Source organism: Ambystoma mexicanum, chromosome 6p, assembly GCF_040938575.1.
Source record: "Ambystoma mexicanum isolate Mex_15411 chromosome 6p, UKY_AmexF1_1, whole genome shotgun sequence".
In the NCBI taxonomy this organism is placed as follows: domain Eukaryota; kingdom Metazoa; phylum Chordata; class Amphibia; order Caudata; family Ambystomatidae; genus Ambystoma; species Ambystoma mexicanum.
The window spans coordinates 218,252,812-218,273,519 of NC_090935.1; the positions used below are offsets into that span (position 1 = coordinate 218,252,812).

The 20,708-nt window shown below is 45.3% G+C and overlaps 1 protein-coding gene across 5 annotated transcripts in view; it reads left to right on the top strand.

Moving 5' to 3' along the window:
* Nucleotides 1-20,708, top strand: part of SLC14A1 (solute carrier family 14 member 1 (Kidd blood group)) — a 77,149-nt gene that overhangs the window by 32,536 nt on the left and 23,905 nt on the right. For all 5 annotated transcript variants that reach the window (XM_069626896.1, XM_069626894.1, XM_069626892.1 and 2 more), the window contains 4 exons: nt 8,721-8,898; nt 11,199-11,388; nt 14,606-14,734; nt 17,471-17,663. In XM_069626896.1, the coding sequence (XP_069482997.1) occupies nt 8,742-8,898; nt 11,199-11,388; nt 14,606-14,734; nt 17,471-17,663 (669 nt within the window). In that variant the 5' untranslated portion in view covers nt 8,721-8,741. The remainder of the gene's footprint in view (nt 1-8,720; nt 8,899-11,198; nt 11,389-14,605; nt 14,735-17,470; nt 17,664-20,708) is intronic.

The following is a 20,708-nucleotide window of genomic DNA, read 5'->3' on the forward strand; positions in this document are numbered from 1 at the left end:
TGGGTTCGAGGCTCACGCATGCTCATAACCATATTGCGCTACGCAACATCCCTCCTTTTCTCAACAAGGACAACAAAACATTAATATCACAACTCAACGTGAATTAAACTTTTACTGCACTGGTCCCCCTTTTAGGCCTCGGGGTCCATGACAGTCTTGGAATCGAGCGGGACGCTGTCGCGCCTCTCAACTCTGGTAGCTCCTGTTGCCTTCAGAGGTTGGCAGTGTCAATTCTCTTGGGGCTAGGCCCCCCTCCGTCAGTTACCTCAGCTAGTGCAGGAGTATCGGTTTCACTGGCGCTGGTACCTCTTGCAGGCCCTCCGTGGGTTGACTTCAATCTTCTTGAAATACGTTCCTGGTTACTGTCCCTCTCCCGTTAGCAGCAGTTGGATCCTTTTGTGTGGGTCACACCTAGGGGTTGCGGTGATGTCCTTTTCATGGAGATTTCTCCACTCACTTCCTTCTCATTCTTGGCCTGCCGTTCCTGCCAGATGCGCTCATCGTCACTTACCCCTGGTGGTGTTCCTTCCACCTCCGGTATCAGCCCTCTGGGACAACATTTAAACAAAGCCTCAACTGGTGCACCACCGCCCCACCCACCCCTCCCCCTGTGGCTTGGTGTGGGGTCGTCCTGTACACTCTCAGGAACTTGAGATTAGATTTTGGCCTAACTCCCTTCCCCCATTCAGAGAAATGTGGACATTTTGTTTACCTTTCTGCTTCTCCGTATTGCTCTTGGCCAGAGCGGGGTCACTCTTCGGTGTCATCTGCCTCGGTCTTCCAGATATTTGGCAAACTGTTGCCCCTGAAACGGTGGGCCGTTGTCTGCCACACACAGGTTCCCACTGGAACTCTGCTCAAAGATCTTCTCTAGTGCTAGGATCGTGTGGTCAAACTGTCAACTCGACCTCCGGGTATCTGGACCACTGATCTACCACGGCTAGAAAATACATGCCCCTTCCCGTGGACCCGAAGTCTGCATGTACAGTACCCCATGGCTGCTTGCTTCTGTCCATGGAACGTGTGGGGGTGAAGCACTGTCTGCTGGGATTGCGGCTCATACCTATGCGCCCAAATTCGTCCACGCGTCTCGAAGTCCATGAACCAGACCTTAGCTCTCAGGGGTGCCTTTGTTTTTGCGGATCCCTGATGCTCTTTGTGTGCTAGTTGCAGCACCTTTGCCACCAAGGAACGTGGAATGACATTCTGATGTCCCCGTATGAGTCCATCCTCCGACACAGAGTTCATGGCAGGCTTTCCACATCACCAGGAAGTCCTTTTGAGCTCCTTCCTGGAGTTATTGGCGAACATCCTTCCATTCCCCACTGCACATGGCTGAACGATGAAACTCCTCCATTCTCCGACGCTCCAACTATCTCTTGGCGAGATAAGGCCACAGGCATGGCAGCATTCACGACGCTGCAAACCATTTCTATGCACTCCACCACCTCCCCATTGTCCAGATTGCGGCCTGTCCCGGGGTGCCGAAACAAGTAATCCACCAGATTGTTGGTGCCAGGCCGGTATTGCAGTTTCACCCCATATTCACAGGGGTGGTTTTGACGATACCCCGACCATGATCGGTATTGGGGGTTTGTGGTCCATGACACAACCACTGGTTTGCCTAGGATTTATAGCCTGAAGTGTTTGCACCCCCACAATATTGCCAGGGCATCCCTTTTCAATCAGTGAATACCTCCTTTCAGTCTCAGAGGGAATTACTGGCGTATGCGAAAGGGCGCATCTGACCTTGGGCATCCTCTTGTAGCAGCACCATGCCCAGCCCTACTGGACTAGTGTCCACTACAATTTCGGACTCCCTTTCTAGGTTGAACTATGTTCTTTGCCCGATAGAGCTGCCTTGATGTCTGTAAACGCTTTGTTCTCTAGAGGCCCATGACCATGCCACATCATTCTTTGTCAGGGCCCTCCGTGGTTCAGACAGCGATGTCAGGTCTCTAATAAATCTGCCGCAGTAATTCACCATTCCCAAGAAGCTTCTGATTTCGGAAGGTGTCTCTGGGGCAGTTCAGCATCATTTCTGGATCCGGAGATATGCCCCCCCCCCCCCTAACATGGAAGACGAAGCCAAAAAATTCAATGCAGTCTTTGAAAAACTCACCTGTTTGTGTAGTGTGAGGCTCAAGCTCTTCAGTCTGTGCAATGCCCTTTCAAGTGGTCGGCTTCTGCGGAGGCAAAGACCAGGATATCATCACCCAGGTTGATTACCCCTTTTAGCCCAGCCAAGGCGCCACACATGACATTTTGGAACACCTCGGCTGCTGACTAGACCCCAAAACTCAGCCCTTTGACCTGGTACAGTCCTTCATGTGTGGTGAAGGCCGTAATGTAGCGTGATTCTGGTGGAGCTCAGTTGTTGATATCCTGACCGTAGGTCTAACTTGGAGATTACCTTGGCTCCTTGCAGTTCACCAATGCTGTCTTCAAAAGTCGGCGTGAGCTATCTTTCTCTTCTGATGGCACCATTAGGTAATCGCATGTTTACTCAAGTGCGTACGGTTCCTGATGGTTTCGGTACCACCACAATTGGCCACACCCATGGGGTGGGGCCTTCCACCCTCTATGGTGTCGGTCAATGAACGACTGCAGTTCTTTTTCTACCTTGGCCCTCAGGTGAAACGGTATGCTCCTGTGCACCCAACCCCTGGAAGAGGTCTTCATATTGTTCTAGTAGGCGATTGACGTCAGTTTGGTATACCGCTATGGTACAATGGACAATGTCCAATGCCTCCGAAGCTGCGCAGCTCATTAGGGAATGAGGGTTCACGTCAGTGATGGAAAAACCTGGTCTTTATCGTGTTCTGTCCATGGGTGACGGGCGCCACAAAGACACCTTGTATCGGCAGTGGTGTATCTCTCCCAAAGGTGTAGATCCTTGCTTTGGAGACTTCGAGCCCCGGCGGGACTGGGAGTGCTTCATAATTTTGCCGCTAGAACACAGACTGACGCCCCTGTATCAATCAAAATGGGTGTTGGGTGTCAGTTATGTTTACCATGCACGTGGCCTGCTACCTTCTCTTTGCCCCTCTGGCAATGTTGGAAATTAAAAAAAAAAAAAAAAAAAATTCCTAAAATTTCTCTCCATCTTCTATGTCATGCTACTGTATCCCCTGTTCTATCGCAGCCACATTCCTAAATATTCTGCCCCCCTATTATTGCAGGTCCCCTGGATGTGGCCACAGTCGCAGTCCTACACACCCTTGCATACTGTCCATGAGTGCTGCACCTGCTGCATACTCTTTGCCAGGCATTCACCAACATGAAGCAGGTCATACCCACAGTATGGGCATGATTGCGGGCTGCTGGAGCTTGGTGGGCCTTCAGTTCTTTTCTGGTCCCTTCGTGGGAGATCAACCAAGGGCAAACGCCTCTTCACGCCTACTTGGGTGGACGGCACGTCCATCCTAGCACCCCTGCTTTCCGCTAGCTCATATGCACGTTCAGTGTCCAGAATCTGCGCTAGCGTTAGACTGGGCTCACGCAGGACCTGTCTCCTCAGCTTTCCGGAGCTGCAGCCTTGATTGAGTTGGGTTTGCACCATGCATTCCTTGGTCTCCCACCTGCAGGGGCTGGTCAAATGTCTGTCTTATGCAGAATTGGTCTAGGGATTCATCCCCCAACTGTTTCTCTGCACACATGATGAACCTGTCCTAATCTACATTTGCCATGGGCAGGAAATGGTTCTGTAGGGCCTGCTTGACGGCCGCATAGGTGGTCACCTGCAAATTTAAAAATCTGATCTGATGCTGAGTATATCAAAATTGTCACTTTTGCATCATCTGCCCTCTCACTTGTGGCTCTAACATTTCAAGCTTTTTCTCCCAAAGCAACCATTTTGGTCCAAGTTTGGAAGGGGGGCCCCGAAATGTCAAATTCTGGCATGGGTATCAAAATGCCTTGTTGGTATGGCACTTGCGCAGGTGCAATGGCTGCACCATCCTGTTCCCCCCCACCCCCCCCTCCAACGACACATTCTGCAGACCGCACAAGCACCCCACATTATTGGATGGGGTCGCAAGTCTGTCCAGACCTTGATGTGTCGGGGAACCCCACTCACTTGGTGTGATAGCTAAACCAGTCACTTCTGTGGGCGCAACTCTCACCAGCAGGGATATCTTGGGATGGTTATGGACGGCTCTGGCAAAATCCATATGTCACAGCCATCAGCTTCCCAACTTGTCCAAGTTGCTTCTTGGGGTCTGTAAGAGGATTCAATTCAACACTACAGCTAAGTCAATGCCTAATCTATAATACTGAATGAAAACCCTTATTGATATACCTTTATGTCCAGTTCATGTGCTCTGGATGACTACCCCTATATAACACCCCTCTGTTGGAATCCCCCTGACCCCACTGAGCCAAGAAGTAGTTCTGTTTTGCAAGTTAAAAGGTTTATTTGAAACTTTAAACAATATAGATATATATATCACACTTTATAATAAATTAATAATTGAATATCACACTTAATCTGATATGATAAAGATTAACAACGGAGAATCTGGCACTAGCACACTTCTTGATAATCACTAAGGAGTTGACATGAAATGGATAAGGTAGCACACTGGTAAATAGGTACAGAAGTATAATGTGGTAGAGAATGCTTTATAGGGTTCAAATGGATGCAATGTTGAATGAAATGCAGTACAGAAAATACTCAATATGATTTCAACAAAACAATGTAATCACTTTTCTCTGGCTATTCACTCCCCCCCTCTTTATGCAATGCAAGGAAATGAGAGGAAAGCACACAGTTCTCAGAAATGCAATCAATGTAATTCAGTTCAATCCCCAGCAAGCTTAAAGAAAACAGATAGGAGTTTTGAAAACACAGGCCCAAATGCTTTTATATGTGCTAGCAATGGATGAGAAATATGCTGGAAATGCTTTTAATTCCCTTTCAGAGGTTCAGGGTGAGTGATAGCTACTCTCTATGAATTCAGGATCACCTTAACAATGCTTTAGTAGTAACTAGCAGGTAAACGAAGTTTTTGGCAAGGAAAAGCAAAACTGCTGTCTTTTTACACGTGAAGAAATTTGCAAATCGCGGCAAAATTCGCGGATGCATTTTCCGCGATTGCGGTAAAACTATAAGGGGTAGGAATGTGGTTCTTGGTGCGATTCAAAGCTAAGATTCTAAGCTTTCAGATTAAAGTTACTGCACGTCTCTAGCACAAACGGTCGCGGAGATATGAGCGATTAAATAAAGGTCGTTTTTCAGATTTGAAATTTTAAAGTTCAAAAAGACAAGTGCAGCTTGCAACTAGAAAATGACAAGTGACAGCTTTACAAATGACAGGTGACAGTTAGACAGTTCTAATTAGATTAAAATAGGATTGAATTATATTATTTTAACTAAGAGATTGGTTCTGCACAGTTTTCTAGATACTCACACTATATTCTTGAGTGAAATGGGCCTCGCCATGGATCTGGTCAGGTTTTAGACGGGCCTCTGGTCTCTGCACTTCACAGTGATCTGGGTCAGCTCTCTCTGGTTCTGCTAACATTGGCCTGGGTCAGCTCTCTCTCTGGATTCTGAAGATTGATGGATTTGAAGTCTCTAGTTTGTCTCTCTGGAGGTTTGATGGAGGTAAAGTATGGATTTTCCCGGCAGAGCTTCCAGCTGCAAATGGATTTGAAAGTCCCTATCTGTCTGTCTGCTTTTATGTGTTTAGAATGTGGGTGTGTTCTAGCATCACTGACCCTACCTCTCTCTCAGCTTCTAATTGGTCAAACTCCATTTCTCATTTGATTGGGGAAGGAAGTGTGTGTCAGCGTGATGTCATTTTATGGCTTGCAGAGAGTCCACTCCTCCTGTCAACTTACACACAAATCTAGATTTGAGACAAATACATATTTGCAGAGGTACATATTGTTTTAGAATCATATGCACCCATCATGCATTACAGGAGGTATACCCTGTTCAAACTCTGCTCTTCCTGGGAGCTTGCATTCAGAAATGGCAATATTTTGCACTTTTTAACTGGTTTGCAATTCCGGACATTACCCCAAATTTACACACATGTGCGCAAGGAGTATGGACATTAGTTGATGAAGTGTCAGATTTTTCACATGCACACATTTTGAGTAATATCCTCTTTTCCGCTAAAACCCCCCTGAACATGCCACCGGGTCGAAAAACCTCTTAAAATGTGGGCAGAAAAATCACAAGAATTATGGTGTCATTTATAAAATTTTCACATGTCCGTACTATGAGTGATCCATCTTTTTACAGTTATGTTCTGGCTCCAAAGGGGTGTGGTTTCCTCTCAGCACAAGGTAGAAATACTGGTTTATCCAGTTCTGCCAAGCCAGCTTGCTCTCACAGGCAGTGCCCCTCCCAGCTTCTGCCAAGAGGAAGCTACATTTTACGACCGCTGTAATAAAACCTTTGCCCGAGTCAAGACAGGCTTTGTTCAGAGCTCCTGTAGAGCACAGGTAATTCAATCAGGGAAGTGTCATATCCCTTTTGGTGTGAGCAGCAAAAGGGCAGCTAGGCCTGGGAACACAGCTGTGACTCAAGTTTCACTCCTGATGGGGGTAGTTGTCAAGCAAAATCAAGTTCCTTAAGCCAGACTTTCAGCTAACTGTCATGTTTTTTGTTGCTTTTTACATTAACTTGCAATTTTACACATGCATCTAGAATGCTGATTCTAAGTGCAAAACTATGACATTTCAACAGTTACAAAGGCATGTGACACCAAACATAGGTCACTCATTTAATCTAAACATTTTCGATTTTAGTGTCTTTAAATCCAGTGCAACTTAAACTGCTGACTCCATAGCTCAGCCAGTTTTGTTATAAGCATTGTTCTGGGCTCTTCATTTCCCAGATTTTGTAGGCACACAAAACTCCATTCTGCCAAATGTCTGCTGGTGTTCAGTGAATATTTTGCACATATTGTAATGTTTGAAAATAGGCATTTTGAGCCTGCCTTCAGAGAAACACAGGGTGGTTTTAAAACGCCGGCTTTTGGGTAGTGGTGAGTACTGGTACTGCACCCATTTTTGGGATTTAACAAATGAATTCCCCACAATTCTAAGTTGCATTTGGCAATCAGCATTGCCATTCCCAATGGTTTCAGACTACTGTGCGGGTAGTCCAATGGTGGTTTTAAAGCGCTTTGAAGCTAACCGGCGCTACTGTTTTTCCTTTGGCAACCCATTTCCCTCATGGCAACCCGGCCTTTCATTCTCGCACTGGTGGGTGGCAAGTGAGGCAACCATTTTGGTGGGCGCACAAACTGCGCAGCTTTCCTGGATTTCGGCGCACATGTGGGTTTTCCGCCATCTTGACTTTTCTAAGCCCACAGCACCAAATGTTGTAACATGATAGCTTAAACGTGGGTCAGGACACCCAACAGGTCTCTCCCCTTGATTATGCAGAATAGCAGCCGGTAGATGTGGCTGTTTGTGGTAGGAACTTCAGACTCCCTTCAAAGTTCAAGAAACGCAGCCATCGGGTGATGACAGCTGTGAAGGTTCCAAATAAATTCTAATCTTGCAGTGCACGGACGGTACACGAGCACAGCTTCAGGCCGCAACCATCGTGCGAGAAGAGTTAATATGGCCACCAACTTGCTGCGTATGATTCGGAGCGATCGGTACACCTCAAATCTTCAGAGGATCGCACACACACAGCACTTTCTCGTCGCCAGTGACTTCATCAGGGCCCCAGGCTGCCCCACACTTCACACGGTACAAACGTCTGTTAAGTATGGGGTCCTGGTGGCAACTGCCGTCCTCCGGTCCTCGTTTAAACTCTCATGCGTGAGCCAGAACGAGGCTTGTGCATGCGCATAACTATATTGCACTACAACACTAGCAGGATGCAGTGGTTCAGCCTGACCAACCTCAGTGCCCCTCCCTTGTAAATGGGGCCTGGAGGATTACTCGGGGGCAATGCGCTTGTCTTGGAAGCAGAGCAACATGGGTTCAAATTTCGGTCCCGCTCTTAGAGACTGGGCTACGGTGTTTAAGTATGTTATAAGCGTAATCCTGAGTCTTGCTCCAGCCAGACCTAAACAGTGTGGCCGGGGAAGGGCCCAATTGTGTATGATGGCTGCTAATTGGATCTGACTGAGGTGTAGTTTTCAAAATTATAGAAGTGGTTGCAGGCAAGGGTATACTAAATGGAAGTCCTATGCAAGCAAGAGTCAATCCTGCTATTTACCAAATTGACCTGTTCACTTTAGCTTTTAATTTTCCTTGCAGTGTCATCACGTTTTGTTGGGTGCAATGGAAAGTAATTCTGACACCTTGTATAGGCTGGTGCTTTTAAATGGAAACCACATGATCTTTATTTTGCTGTAATAATTGCTCTGCCAGCACTGATCTGGAATCCACTCAACACAATACAGTTGGGGGAAAAATGGATCGGTGGAACCCACAGACCAACGTGGCGAGATGATGAATCCCGACTCCACCCTTTCTCCATCTGAGTTTTGTTTGGTGTGTCAATGGGTTTAGCGATCGCTTGTGTAATGACTTGGTCTTGTTATTTCCTTGAAGCTTTTTATTTTGTTGGATGTGATCCTACATGGCATAGTTTTCTATTAGTAAGTCCTCGTACCTTTTGATTTCAACAGTGTATGCACCCTGAAAGCATGTATTGTAAATCTTTGTGTTGAATCCACGTATCTACTATGTAGACCTGCTGGAATGCTGCTGTTCATATTGAGATTTCTGATCTTTCAATTAAGGAGCTGAAACCTTCAGTCGGTATGGAGCACTCTGTGGCGATGCCGCCTCTCGCTGACGATTTGAAGAAGCCGGATAAGACTGACACCATCAGTGCTTCCAACAGGTGTCTGCAAGTCGTCACTAATTCAATTAACTACATCACCGGAGACATGAGTGCATTTGGCGACTGGCTGAAGGGTAAAAGACATTGCCACCTTGTGTACCTAAACTTGTGGGTGCCTTACTGTAAAACATGCAACCTTTGGCATTTTGGGTGTTGCACTACTACCTCCATAATCCCTGGGCAGCATAGTCCTAGGCCAAAGCAGCAAGCAAGCAAGCAGATGCAGTCCCCTGATCTACTTTCTCCTCACTGTTCTGGCCAGTTCCCTTTTGGTTTTGTTCTTATCACTGCACTTCTCCCAGGACACCAATTTGAATCGCCTTACTATAATGCTTGTAGGTGCCGTTTCCTACAATAATCTATCAAATTAGAATATCTACAAATGATCTGCATGTATTGGATTTGGATAATGAGTTAAAATGGCTAGTTCTTGAAGCCATATGGGCCAGTTCGCGAGTGAACTATCTGCTCAACTGTGGGAAGTTGGGAACTATCTGAGTTGATCAACCCTCTGAGGGAGTGCCACTATTAAAGCTCTTGGAAGCAGGAGCAAGCCAGATTGAATGCTGTATAACATCCTGATCTTGTACCACTAACACAATTTCGCAGTTGTGTACTTGACCAATCATTGAGTGTGTGACATCCTGTTGTAGCTGGTCAGATGGCCAAGTTCAGGGCTTCTTCTTAGCAGTGCATGTGTTGAGCTTATTCCTATAGCGCGGTTTGACATGAGGTTCCGCAGATCAACGATGCATTTGTCTGGTAGGTTCTTTATCTTGTAGCCTATAATCACTAAGGGTGCCCTTTTGCTTGGTGATGATGGATTTTTCTTGAATCTAGGCATTCACGTTTCACTGTTTAACTACCCCAGGACTTGCCATCTTAGTCGGGGCTGCTCTTATGTCATGTATGATTATGGTTGGAGGCTTACAACAGTTAAGGCTACATTTAAAGATTTATAAGTAATGGTACTTTGCATAAAGATGTAAGCCATAAATTAGTCCCCCACCTTACCAATATGGCCACTACTGGCTCGTTGACCACCACAATGAATGTTCTCATCCAAAGTAACCTAGGTTGTGATCCTTGTTCACCCGCTTTAGGTTGGACCCATTCAGACTGGCCATTTAAAGAGACCACTAGTCTGGTAGTAACTAGTAAAACTACTGGAGGAACCTTACTTTAACGTTTGGTGACTGGTCCACCGCCTGTCGTTCTCCTGAGGTCGACCAAATATTGGTTTACAATAATGGACCTTTATGTGGGAGAAGATGACATTTAACGTAATGTTCATTTATCACATGACTAGTTACAAGAACCAACATCTTGTCCACATACAAGCAGATGTGTAGTGTTCAATCACAAAGTAAAAGATGGCAGAGGTGCATGTTCTATAGTTCTGTTCTAGTACAGGTCCTGCCTAAACACTAATATATGAATTCCATAATCTTGGCTGGTGGTAGTTCCAATACGGGTCCTTTGTGACTGGGGTTACCACACTGTGATTGGGGGCTGCTACCTAAATCACTTTCCATGGAGAGGGCATGTGTGTGGATTCTCTACAGAATGCCTTGTTTCGTTAGTTGGGATGGACCGGGACCATTTGACACAACATGTCAACACTAGAGGAATGTGTCTGTGAGGGTGCAGCTGTTCCTTTAAAAATGGATCTGCCTAAAAATATTATGAATGAAAAGCTTTTCAGAGATGGGGAACTGGACCATTTCTGATGAGCAAAAACTGCACCCTTCCATGCAAAGCGGACATGCACAGCAGTCTGGGATACTCTAGGACTGAGTCAGTGCAGCGGGAGATGTTCAAGGACATCACCCATATACTTAATGGTGTAAAGTTTGCAGGAATTGCCAACAAGGGAGAATGTCTCTATGCGTGGATTGGTTGATCTGATTCCCCCTCTTGCAGATATTCTCGTTTTTTTTCTTGGCAAAGAATGTCGCAGGAAGAGTCGCATGTTTTGGCTTTTTGGTGGGGCTGCGGGAGGGAGGGTCCTGTGAACTTCATCTGGTGCCTTACCACCAGGCACCATCGATAGGACAATTGGCACTCTCGAGCTTTAAATAGATATCCAACATTTGAAATTGGGGGTGGGGAGGTCCCTAACAATGCCCTTAACTTCAGCACCACTATTATGCTTACGAAGTAGCAGTGACAATTATTTATTCCAGGTGTGTGTGTGTATATATATATATATATATATATATATATATATATATATATATATAACCTGGGAGCAATAACTTCTGTAGTATCGTATCCAGTCTGACTTAAAATCACAGTTCTGTTGCTTATTCCACAGTTAAACATACATTTGTCAGTATTCATTCACCCTGCTCGTTCTATTTATTTTTCCTAGATAAACCAGTGGTGTTCCAATTCCTTGACTGGATCCTGCGCGGCACGTCTCAAGTGATGTTTGTCAGCAATCCTCTGAGTGGAATCCTCATCGTCGTCGGGATGTTTGTCCAGAATCCATGGTGGGCCATAGCAGGCTGCTTGGGAACTGTTGTGTCCACCATCGCAGCTCTGATTCTAAGCCAAGACCGGTATGGCTCATTTCTTCACGGGTGAACTGCATAGTTGATAGTCAAGTAGGTCATTTAGAGCACTTGTGGACAGTGTGGAGTTGGGTTGAGGTACTTGCGGACAGTGTGGAGTTGGGTTGAGGTCAGTTACTGTTATAGGATATACACCATATGGGTCAGAGATGCGCACTATTGGATTGCCTGCAGGGCTGTACATATTTACTCTGGAAGCTCATCAATGGTAGGTGTGTGTTGGCTGCTATGATGCACTGGAGGAGACTAGACTGCTCCAGTCGGGAGAGGTCTGATTTGGAGCATCACTGAGTAGTCCTGGATCGGCCCTCCTCTGAACAGGGCTCCATTAAGCTTTTCCCACAGCTGCATTCCCCCCCCCCCCCCTTGTGTTCTGGGCAGCTGAAAAAATCTCTAGATGGCGCATTATAAAACGCCGGACTATTTTAAGCTTTGTCAATGGTGATCTGGGAAATTGACATAGCTGTATTTTCGGTTGGCCTTTATAGTGCCTACCATGACGGGGTTTTCAATAATATAACGTTCTAGCGCTGATTACAGCGATAATCTGCTGTCCCAGCTACAGCCATGCCACCCCAGTGTCTGCGGCCAGTGTTTAATTGGTTTCACATCCTATTTTTAAAGCTGAGTTTATGGGAGCAGCCATTGTATACACTTGCTAGTGTCTCTTGAAGTGAGAAATTGTTCACCACCTCTCCTGAAGACCTATTAAATACATTTTTGCCACGCACCTACTCTGCAGGAGCCTCAGTTACATTGTGCTGTGGAGGGCGAGTCTGTGCCCAGACTATATGTCCATACTTTGAGATTATCCATTACAGTTAAAAATGGCTTTTCAAACATTCTCATTAATCATAGATTGACATGTTTCAGGTACATCCAATGCAACAAACTGGCATGAATTTTAAATTAATTTGTTTGGCTGCCAAATCAACCAGTTGAGGAGCGTGTCTAATTCGAGATCCTATGCAACCATGCAACCATATGTCTGGTGCCCCATGCATGCTGCATGCACGTTCCACATGTTGAAATGTTTAAATTGGCTTCATCAAGGCGGTGGGGGATATTATGCTAGGATATTTTGGAATTTCAATGCGAGCTATTTTCTGAATTAAATGCAAGAAAACTGACCAATTCCAAAGGTTACATCACCCAATTCCTACATTTCATTAATAGGATTGAAAAAGGAGCATCAATAAATGACGCAAACCAAAAAAATCATCAACTGGAACAATCTCTCAAATCTTTTACGAGATTTTCTTCATGGTTGAAAAGAGCAAACATACAAACGAATTTTAAAAGTTCAAGTTCATGATACCTGCTACTATATAAATTCTAGCCTGTGAAGACCAGTGAACCTATAGTAAATATCCAAAATGGCTCGCATTTTAGAGCAAGCGGTGATTGCTGCAACAGATTAATGTGTATTGGTTCAATTGTTTGCACGTGTAACTCTCTCCAGCATTGCCAGAATGCATGGGATTGCAGTGCAACTAAAGACTTTGGTCTGGGAATGAATATCGAATGTATGTCTAATATCTGTACATTAGATGCCAAGTGTTTTGACAAACCTAATTGACTGAAAAGGCAGTAGGCTGTAGAGGTCTACATTTTGGTATAACGTGAAAACGATGACCTGGTTAACATCAGCACAGCCTGCTTTACATGTTGGCATGGCAATGTTCGACATTCCATTTTTAAAACGTTGTTTTTTGTGACCTAGAAGATCAGGGTAGGATTGGGGCAAGACAAATGTTCGTGCTTTCATCATTTAAGCTTGTATTAAAAAGAAATAATCGAATAGTGTCTTTCTCGGGACCTGAAAATGGGGAAGTAAATGGAGTCTCCTGCTAGGGCGCATTGCAGATGTGATCAAAAATGCACACTATCCAAACAGCTGAGGTGATCTTCTAAATTTAATTTTACAAAGTCATATTGCCAAATAATTGGACTCTCACCGTAGCAGCACCAAAAGACCCTGACCCCTTTTTCTATTCTTCGAAAGCAAAAATTAGGGTATCGTGCATCCACTGAAAGGATTTGCCGAATTGGGCCACGGATTTCTCGTCCATAGAAATGCATTAACGTGTAGCAGGTCCTCTAAAATAGTTATGTTTCCTTGGAAGCACAGGTAATGTACTAAATTAAATAATTTAATGGCAGTAGTTTATATTGCTAAAGGTTTTTATTTTATTATTTTTTTTTTTTTCTTTTCATCCCCCCCCCCCCCCGGCCCCCAAATTTGATACGTGCACCTGACACCTGACCCACTTTTTGCGAGAGCCGCCAGTCTGGAATAATGGCTGTTTTTTTCACCTGCAAAAAACAGGCAGACTGATCATGCATATGCAGGTCTCCTGATTGTGGTCTAATTTCCGGCACATAATCCGGCGAAATTACTCCTTGTGTGTTATACATACAATGGAAGTAATCAAAGTAAAGTGGGAGAAAGTAAAGCAATTTAGATTAGACTAGGTCAAGGCATTTTGTTCCCAACCATAAATCTGCCTCTGCTGCAGAGATGAGCACATACACTGCCCGCCAGTTACTCCTAGTGATGGGCTGAATGTGCACGCATGTAAACGGAGCGCAACTACATCCGCCAAAACACCAGAAATGTGGCATCACTCCACCCAACTTGAGCTCAGCAAAACTGAAAAATACGCTCATTGCTCCTGGACAGCATGTTTTAACAAAAACATATCAGTATTCTAATTTCTGCACCACTTTTAATGTATGAAACTTGATCCTTGTGCCTGATGCCATAAACCGAGGCGGTGGCATTGGTTGTGCGCAGGGTGGAGAATTGCCACCAATCTGGGGCCCTGGAGGAGAAGCATTCCAAGGCCAAATAGCCCAGGCCCAGACTCCCTTCAATCCCTGCTGAACACTCCACCCTTTGAACCCCGTGTTTCAATAACTACTTGTTAATTGTGCAAAATGGAAGTCTTGGTGCTCATACTGCATCACAAATGTTTGTTTTTGGATCCGGGTCGACATGTCTAGGTTATTTCCTGCAGTAGAGCGCAGGAAAGGCAGTAATGGTGAACATGAGGGAACCCCTGGCCACGTGGTCCAGACCCTTCATGCTAAACGATCTAGCGCCTATTGGTTGAAAACGCGTCAATTCAAACAACCACTTACATTTTAGTGCTAACCCTATGTTCATAAATGACATAATTGAGTAGATGCCTTACTTCAACAGGTCAGCAATTGCAGCCGGTCTCCACGGCTACAACGGAATCCTGGTGGGCTTGCTCATGGCCGTCTTCTCCGATAAGGGCGACTGGTACTGGTGGCTGCTCTTGCCCGTCACCGTCATGTCTATGATCTGGTATGTCAGCCCACCGTTTTTCATGACTGACTTGTGTCAACTGTAAATGGAACCTGTTAACTAACATTGCCTCCGGCACGTGTGAACTTTGGAGGAGGGGGTGTGGCCTTGTTATGCAGTGAGACCTGGCTTCAAAATGTACTGCAGAGACTTGCTATTCCTTTGGAGGGAGGGGCGGTGGTCCCCTTTGGTGCATGCTTATGGCATTGTCTAATTCTGTTTACACCTTGCCAAAATGGTCTCACTGGCAGAGGTGTAGGCTACTGTGCTTGGTACTGTGGGCAGGGAACCGAAAAGACCAGCTTGCGGAAAACTGTTATTCCCGATGTTAACCTTTTTATAACAGGTGGCTCCATTTCACAAGGACGTTTCCCACAAATACCTTTACCAGTTGCAAAAGCATGTTGTGCACATGTTTCTCCTTTCCTTGCATTACAACACACTGACTAGACCATTCGCTCTAGTCCATTGTGATGTGTGGAGGTCGTAGTACAAAACTGCTTTAGGTTGCAAACCCCTTTGCCCAGTCATGTCAGCATGTATTTTTTCTTTTTTTTTTCTTCCTTTTTCTGGCTTATAATTTTGAGCAAATGATCCACATAAAATTAACCCGTTTCTGACTTCTTTAAAAACCATCTCTTCTTAATAACCATCTCTTCTCTTCTTAATATTGCCTATAGCAAGGTAAAACTGCTTGTGCATTTAAGCTTAATTGTTTGTAATGTCTGAAGACCCACTTGGTGAAGGATGTTACACCAAGTGCTGGTTGATGGCGTAAAGCAAGACCTCCGGACAGTAAACTCATCAAAGGCTTTTGGTGCATCGCTTTGCAAGGAAAAACCTATTTTTGTATACAAAGCAAAAAATGTATCGAAGGTCCTGTAGAGCCAAAATGATACACCGCTCTTAGTTCAAAGCAAGTAAAAGATTTTTATGGAATTAATTTGTCACTCCTAATTCCCCCATCCTCGTTGGCAGCCACCAATATACATACCAGTAGTCCCCTTTAACTGATTGTCCACATCTTAATCCACCCCTACCCTCGCTGGTTCCCCTATTCCGACACCTTGGTTTCCAGTGGATTGAAGAATTACCTGGAATGTCACCTGCCCCATCGTCCTAGCCACATGGTGTGCACCTGGTTGTTGGCATGAGTGCGGTGTAAAACTGAGGTCAAATTGGCCCTTTTGACATAATGGGGCACTTGCCTTGATAACGGACATGTTGGCACCCCAATCGTGCCTCCCCAAGCTTTGGACTAGATGTGTTGCCATAACTGCTTGCATCTCTCAAATCATAGGATGCTCTGCTCCTCAACCCTGTGCTCCCCCTTATTTGGCCACCCACAGTACACCTTGATCCTTCAAGGACCATCAGGCCAATTTAATAGATTTACGTACTCCATTTTTCTGGCCACTTGGCAGTTACAATAGGATGGACATTGTCTTGGGGGCTCTAGTACCCTAAATCTACACCAAGCATTTTGACGGTTTGAGACTTCTAACTTGGCTCCCACAGATTTTACTTTTGGGATGGGCGCGGCCCTAACCTCACTCTGTTAATATTCCAATCTTGTTCCACAGGCCTGCAACTTGACACAAACCATGCAGCTATCCTCAATTTCACTCCTGGGGCTTTGGAAAGGGAAACTGATTCAAACTTTCTTTATGCCACGCTACTACACCTCAACAGGGAAAACAAAATGCTAGGCCTCACTTCCAATATGGCGATGCTTTAGTGTTTACATAGTGTAGCAGTAGTGAAATATAATATGCAACGATAACTTATGCCCTATACCTGGGCCTACATTAGAAATGCAGCTGCGCTCCACACCGCTCTCCCCCTCCAGCCACACACCATCACTTTCTCGAGCACTAATAGATTTTTCTTACTTAGCCTGAATCGTTTGGTTGTGAATGGTAGATGTACGTGCATCCCAACAATATCTGCATTAGCCCATTTCCTGTGGACCAATGCTTTTGCAGGCATAAAATGCTGTTGTGAAATTCTAATGTTCCATTTTATATAAAGAAAATTAATTTGCAACAGGTCATGGTGTACATGCATTCCTCGAACAAATGCTACACAAAAGTCCATATACTGCACCTATCTTTTCTCAGCCTCCACGATGAACCAAATGAGGGTGCACCCAGAGAGAGTTGCCAAAGCAAAATAATCGTGTACTCCATAGGCTTGAGGCCCAAAAAAGGAAGCACAAGATTTGTTTGATCGTTTCAACCTGCAACAAGTGAGATTTAAAATGACAGCTGATAAACGTTGCGGTTTTGACTCGTGATGGAAGAGTCTGTGGCCAAAATGTCTCTTGTGCCCGACTTTTATTAATTTGCATGCGCCATTTATATTCTCCATAAAAAACGCAGAACATGAGAAAAAGCATGTAAATAAGTAGCCAAACTCCTTAATCTTAAAAGTTGAATCTTTTGCAAATGTCCTGGATGGTTTTGAAACTAGGAAGTAAAATAATTACTTGCGTTCCTAGATGGAAGCTATGTGTGCCCCCTCCCATTAAACCAGGTACAAAACAATACAAAAATTAACCCTTTATCAAGCAAGTTTTGGTGTTCAGCAATCCTTGTATATCTATTTTGTGGGATTTCTTCAAACTTCTGGTTTATTGCTACAGTTAATTTGCTATCATAAAAATGTAATCCCCCATTTTCATCTTTGACTTTCACATTGGTTTGCCTAAATGAACGTTTTTCTGCTTTCTCCTAGCCCGATTCTGTCAAGCGCCTTGGCGTCCATCTTCAGTAAATGGGACCTCCCAGTGTTCACTCTGCCGTTCAACATTGCGGTGTGCCTGCACATGGCCGCCACTGGGCACTACAATGTTTTCTTTCCAACTGTCTTATTTGAGCCCATCTCCTCCGTGCCAAACATCACTTGGTCGCAAGTGGAGGTTCCTCTGGTGAGTACGCATTTCTACTTTAGACAGTAGGGTGGCTCGCTCCAAAAGTCTTACTGATGAGATGGCCTAGCCGACTATGATCCTTCTCTTGTCTCATAAACTAAGCAGTCTGAGGTGCGCGTTGCCTGGTTCACACCGAGCCCCCACGTTGTGTCCCTTCTCCTAAATCCTACCAATGATCTTATAGCGGCTCAGTTCTCAAGTGTCTGCACACCAGCCCTTCAAGGAAACCCAGGGACAATAATCCCTCCTGCCCCACACATTGTTGCTCAGGCTCCTTCTATCACGTCACTCGCCGGATCCCCACCCCAACCTATATTTCAGCTTTATTCCCATTGGAAGACCTGCTGCCTTATTCCATGGCTTGAGCAGCAGGTTTATTTTGGTGTTTCGCTGCCAGTCTTAAGCCACATCGCTGGCCCTCTGACCCCCCCCCCATTGCTCCTACTACACCTACATACAACCCCTTGAGCGAAGCGTTTCACTACTCCCCTCTCCTGTTTACACCTTGTGTGTGTCATGTTTGTTAGAAATTCTAATAACTTCTCCAGTGAAGACTTTGGGCCTGCCTTACCCTCCCCATCCGTCACACTTTTGTAGCCTCTCTTAATCTTTTTAACTGTCCTTTAATGTTCTAGCCTTAAAACCGTATCCATGTTTAAGTCCTGTTCCTGTATCCTATTGTTTCCTAGAGATGTTGCTTCGTAGGCTGTAAAAGAGCTCCTTTGGCTTTGCCCCATCCTTTTATTCACCATGCCTTGGCGTGCTTACAACTGATTCTCCCCCCTCCCCCCCCCTTAGGAACAAACGTGTGCTTGGCCTATGGGTCCCAACAGGGGGCACTGAGGCTCACTGTGTTTCAAAAAAAGGTAGCAGGCACTCCTCTCCAGAAAGAACATGGCATGATAAACTGTTCTGAGATGAGTTTGCAGCACAAGCTTTTTGCTCACTGTACCTTTCACAGATGTGAAATATCTATTTGCATATCAGTCTTTGTCCCGCCCACATGGGCAGTCCAGCACCAAAATGCTATGGCAATTCATCTCTGAACAAGAGTACCAAGAGCAACCCCATACACGTGTTTCAGCCTTGTTGGGCCTAATCAGTGAGGTGAAGCTGCGCCTCTCGAGCACAGTGAGCAGGGAGTCCATGTCTGGTTGCCCTCGGTTAACTCAACGTGACCAACCCTAAATTCCTTACAAATATTTCAAAAAAGGTAGCAGGAGCTTCTCTCCAGAAGGAGCTTATGCCATATTGCTTTTTTTTTTTTGTTTTTTTTTTTTAAATGTCACAACATAATGCACTTTCACCATGTAAAGCTTTAAGAACATGCAAGTCCAGGATGTTTACTGTAAACCAAAGTTTGCCTCGTACATGTCACCCATCCTGATGTTTTTGTATGATCCTACTAATGTGCCTGCCTGTCTTGCATGCATGTTGCTTGTACAGCACTGCCCTGAAGGATCCCTACTAGGTCACATTTCTACAGGCTACTGTTTTCTCTGCATCAATCCTTGACTCCAGAAAATCAGTGGTCCTCATGCGCTGTTGCCTACAAGCAGCAAGACATTTTAGGGAGTCCTCCTGGAATGTTTTCTCCCTTCACTTCAACTGCTGCACGCTTGGCAAACCTCTGCTGCACGCTTGGCAAACCCGAGAGGAACATTTGTTTAACTTAACATTTACTCTTTTTTTCTCAGTGATCCAAGTCTAGTTCAGGTTAGAACATATTTCCTGTCTGAGGCCCTCCTCTTTGAGATGCAAGCCACGTTCTCTTGGGAGTAGCAATCCCTTCTGTGGCGCCAAATTGTGTGGAAACTACTTCAACTGCTCTCCACTTGACGATTTCCCCATGAAAATAAAGGCCTCGTACCAAGCTAGAGCCTCCTTCCACATCAGATAACATTGGGTACGATCCTCCATGATCCTGACTCATTAGCCTGAACCATTGACCGTACAACCAGCTGAATGCTAAACCACAAGCATACACTCAAAAATGCTCTTGTATGCACATGCACTCTAGCATGTATGACATGGATTTCTGGGGGATAACTTTCAAACAGATCCTCCACTGGTATTTTGCCCTGCTGTTTTCCAGGAGGTTTCCTCTGTATAGGTGAACCCCATATTTATACTTCACGCATATGTCTCTTCTGAGCATTGGGAAGATCGAGGGTCGGCAGGCTGGTTACCTAAAAGCTGACCGTTAAGGACGTTTCTGAATGAGCATGAAGTTCCCAGAATTCGTTTTTGGGTGAGGGGATACCTGCAATTCATGTATTCCTCTGGGAAGCAAGTCCAGAGAGTTTAGACCTTGTATCTACAAGCAACTTCGTTTTCAGTTTATCAAGATTGTCAATCCCTGAAGGAAGGGGGTTATTGCTTGCTTGTGTTGGATGCAGCTGCAGCCAGGTTTAGAACCATGGCCACCTTGTGCCTCCTCTAGTCTGAGGGTGATTAGCTGTCGTGGAGCCTTATTGCACTTGTTGAGCTTCACACCTATCTTGCCCCTCCCACCTCTAGAGTCGCGTGCTCCATTAAACCAGTCTGCCAAAGCGTTCTTTGTAGTCCTTCTGCAGATCATTCCAAATTGGGCACAATTCAGTCCAGGTATGTAAAGCACAATAAACCATGCTGTTGGAGTGGAAGGTGGGTGAGTGGTCGGGACAGTCTTCCGTTATGAATACGTTGGAGGTTGGGCAGAGATCTGTTCAACAGCTGAGCAATCCCATCATTCACTGTTCATAACTATCACCCTGGCAAAGGGTTCATGGAAATTCGATCAGTGGCAGACTCGGTGATCTTTGAGCACAATTACATCCACTGATTGCAGGCCTTCCTGGGTTGTGGTATGCATGGCATAAGGAATGGATTCAAGGGGAAGGTAGGCTAATAGGCATTCACTGATTTCCGTTGTGTATGCTGCTGCTCCAGGACTTGTGCACGGTCTCATCTTGTGCCTGTGAATGATTGTTTTTCTGCTTCATGGATGAAATTCCTGCTTCATGGATGAAATTCCTGGGTCACGCCATATCGTCCTGGGAG